Source organism: Frankliniella occidentalis, unplaced genomic scaffold (assembly GCF_000697945.3).
Source record: "Frankliniella occidentalis isolate FOCC.00 unplaced genomic scaffold, Focc_3.1 Scaffold614, whole genome shotgun sequence".
In the NCBI taxonomy this organism is placed as follows: domain Eukaryota; kingdom Metazoa; phylum Arthropoda; class Insecta; order Thysanoptera; family Thripidae; genus Frankliniella; species Frankliniella occidentalis.
The window spans coordinates 9,579-11,016 of NW_026267730.1; the positions used below are offsets into that span (position 1 = coordinate 9,579).

At 51.3% G+C, this 1,438-nt stretch overlaps 1 protein-coding gene across 1 annotated transcript in view; it reads right to left on the reverse strand.

Moving 5' to 3' along the window:
• Nucleotides 1–5: 5 nt before the first annotated feature.
• LOC127751620 (odorant receptor Or2-like) overlaps nucleotides 6–1,438 on the reverse strand; it is a 2,793-nt gene continuing 1,360 nt past the window's right edge. The window contains exons 4-8 of the mRNA XM_052275413.1: nucleotides 1,066–1,243; nucleotides 821–923; nucleotides 592–699; nucleotides 340–504; nucleotides 6–56 (exon numbers count right to left, since the gene is read on the reverse strand). Coding sequence (XP_052131373.1) covers nucleotides 6–56; nucleotides 340–504; nucleotides 592–699; nucleotides 821–923; nucleotides 1,066–1,243 — 605 coding nt within the window. The remainder of the gene's footprint in view (nucleotides 57–339; nucleotides 505–591; nucleotides 700–820; nucleotides 924–1,065; nucleotides 1,244–1,438) is intronic.

Below are 1,438 nucleotides of genomic sequence, written 5' to 3' on the forward strand. Positions count from 1 at the left end.
GTCGTCTACCTCATCCGAAGGACGGTGGAGTAAAGCGAGTAAGACCGTCGCATGATCTGCGAGAAAAGAGGGTGTAAGTCGAAGGTCTTTACGTTTGGTATACAATTCACCGCACCCAGAAAACAGTTTCGTTCAGAACACTAAATTATTTTTCATTAATATTTGAGCTGTGTAATTAATGAATGTCTTCAGCTGAACAAAATTTGTTACTCTTTCGTGACTTTTCGATTGCTTGTTGTTACTTCAATTAAAATTTCTTCGTCCCACAACGAAACGTTTTTCTGTGCCCCCTACGGCTCCATGATATTCGTGATAATAATGTATCGCTTCGTCTCTCACGTCCTGAAACAGTTTCAGCGTGAGGTTGGTGAGGCGGCCCGCTGTGAGGAACAGAGGTCTCTGAGCGCGCAAAACGATCATGTTTTGGATGCGTCCCAGCTGCGTGTCCTTCCCGGACAGCGACGGGTGGAAGGACACGTAGCTCGCCAAAGACAGCCGCGTCGACTGCGAGCGCGGGTTCAAATTAGGTCAAATATGTAAAATACACCGCACACACAGTTCTCAGGTGTGGACGAATGTTGCCCTCATTACAGCCTTAGCCACGATGTCACCGGAATAGCAGAAGGTGAACAGCTGAATGAAGGTCCACATCACGTAGACGGCGCTGAAGGCGATGTCCTGCGGTTCCACCTCCTGCGTCTGTGGAGCCCAGGCAGAACGTTGAATGTTCATGCGAGGGTGGGGTGTAAGATCGAAAAAAAAAATACAACCGTTTTTCCTCTTTTTTTCCCCATTTGATTTACGGGGTGGAATAACTCACTTTGTTCAGCATGCGAAAGAGCGGGGTGCCCAAGCCGAAGAGGGTGTAGAACATCTGGCACAAGGCGACGGTGGAGAAGATGGATTCGGAAGCGCGGTGCAGCCTGCAAGGCGAGGGGCCACTACTTTAATTTAGGATACATACAGGATTACGTGATTAGAGCGACCCGATTAGGGGTCCCCCTTGCGCACTTTCTAGCGGGAGAGTAAGATTATCGCCCGTGGGGTGCTCCCCGTTCCCCTCACCTGATGATCTGCTGGTGGTAGACCGCGCACAGGCGCATTCGCTTCCCTTCCTCGGCGCCGTCCTGCAGGCCAATCTCGTCGGCGTCCTGGCGAACCGCCTGCTCCAGCACCAGGGCAAGCACGTCGCACTTGCAAGCCGTGTGGAGGCTCAGCGTGAAAATCATACCGTCATAGAGACCTGCAAAGCCGCGGCGCAGGAACTGTTCAATTGTACTCGAGTATTTGGGCTTAAACCAACGTACAAAAAAAAAAAATGTCCCCACATCGTTCTCCTTCGGACTTGAATTGAGGGCAAAAATGTACTTGAGGCTGTCAAGCAGACGCTTTTCAGAGGGACGATTGGAGAGCTCCCCGCCTGCGATTCGCCTGCGCC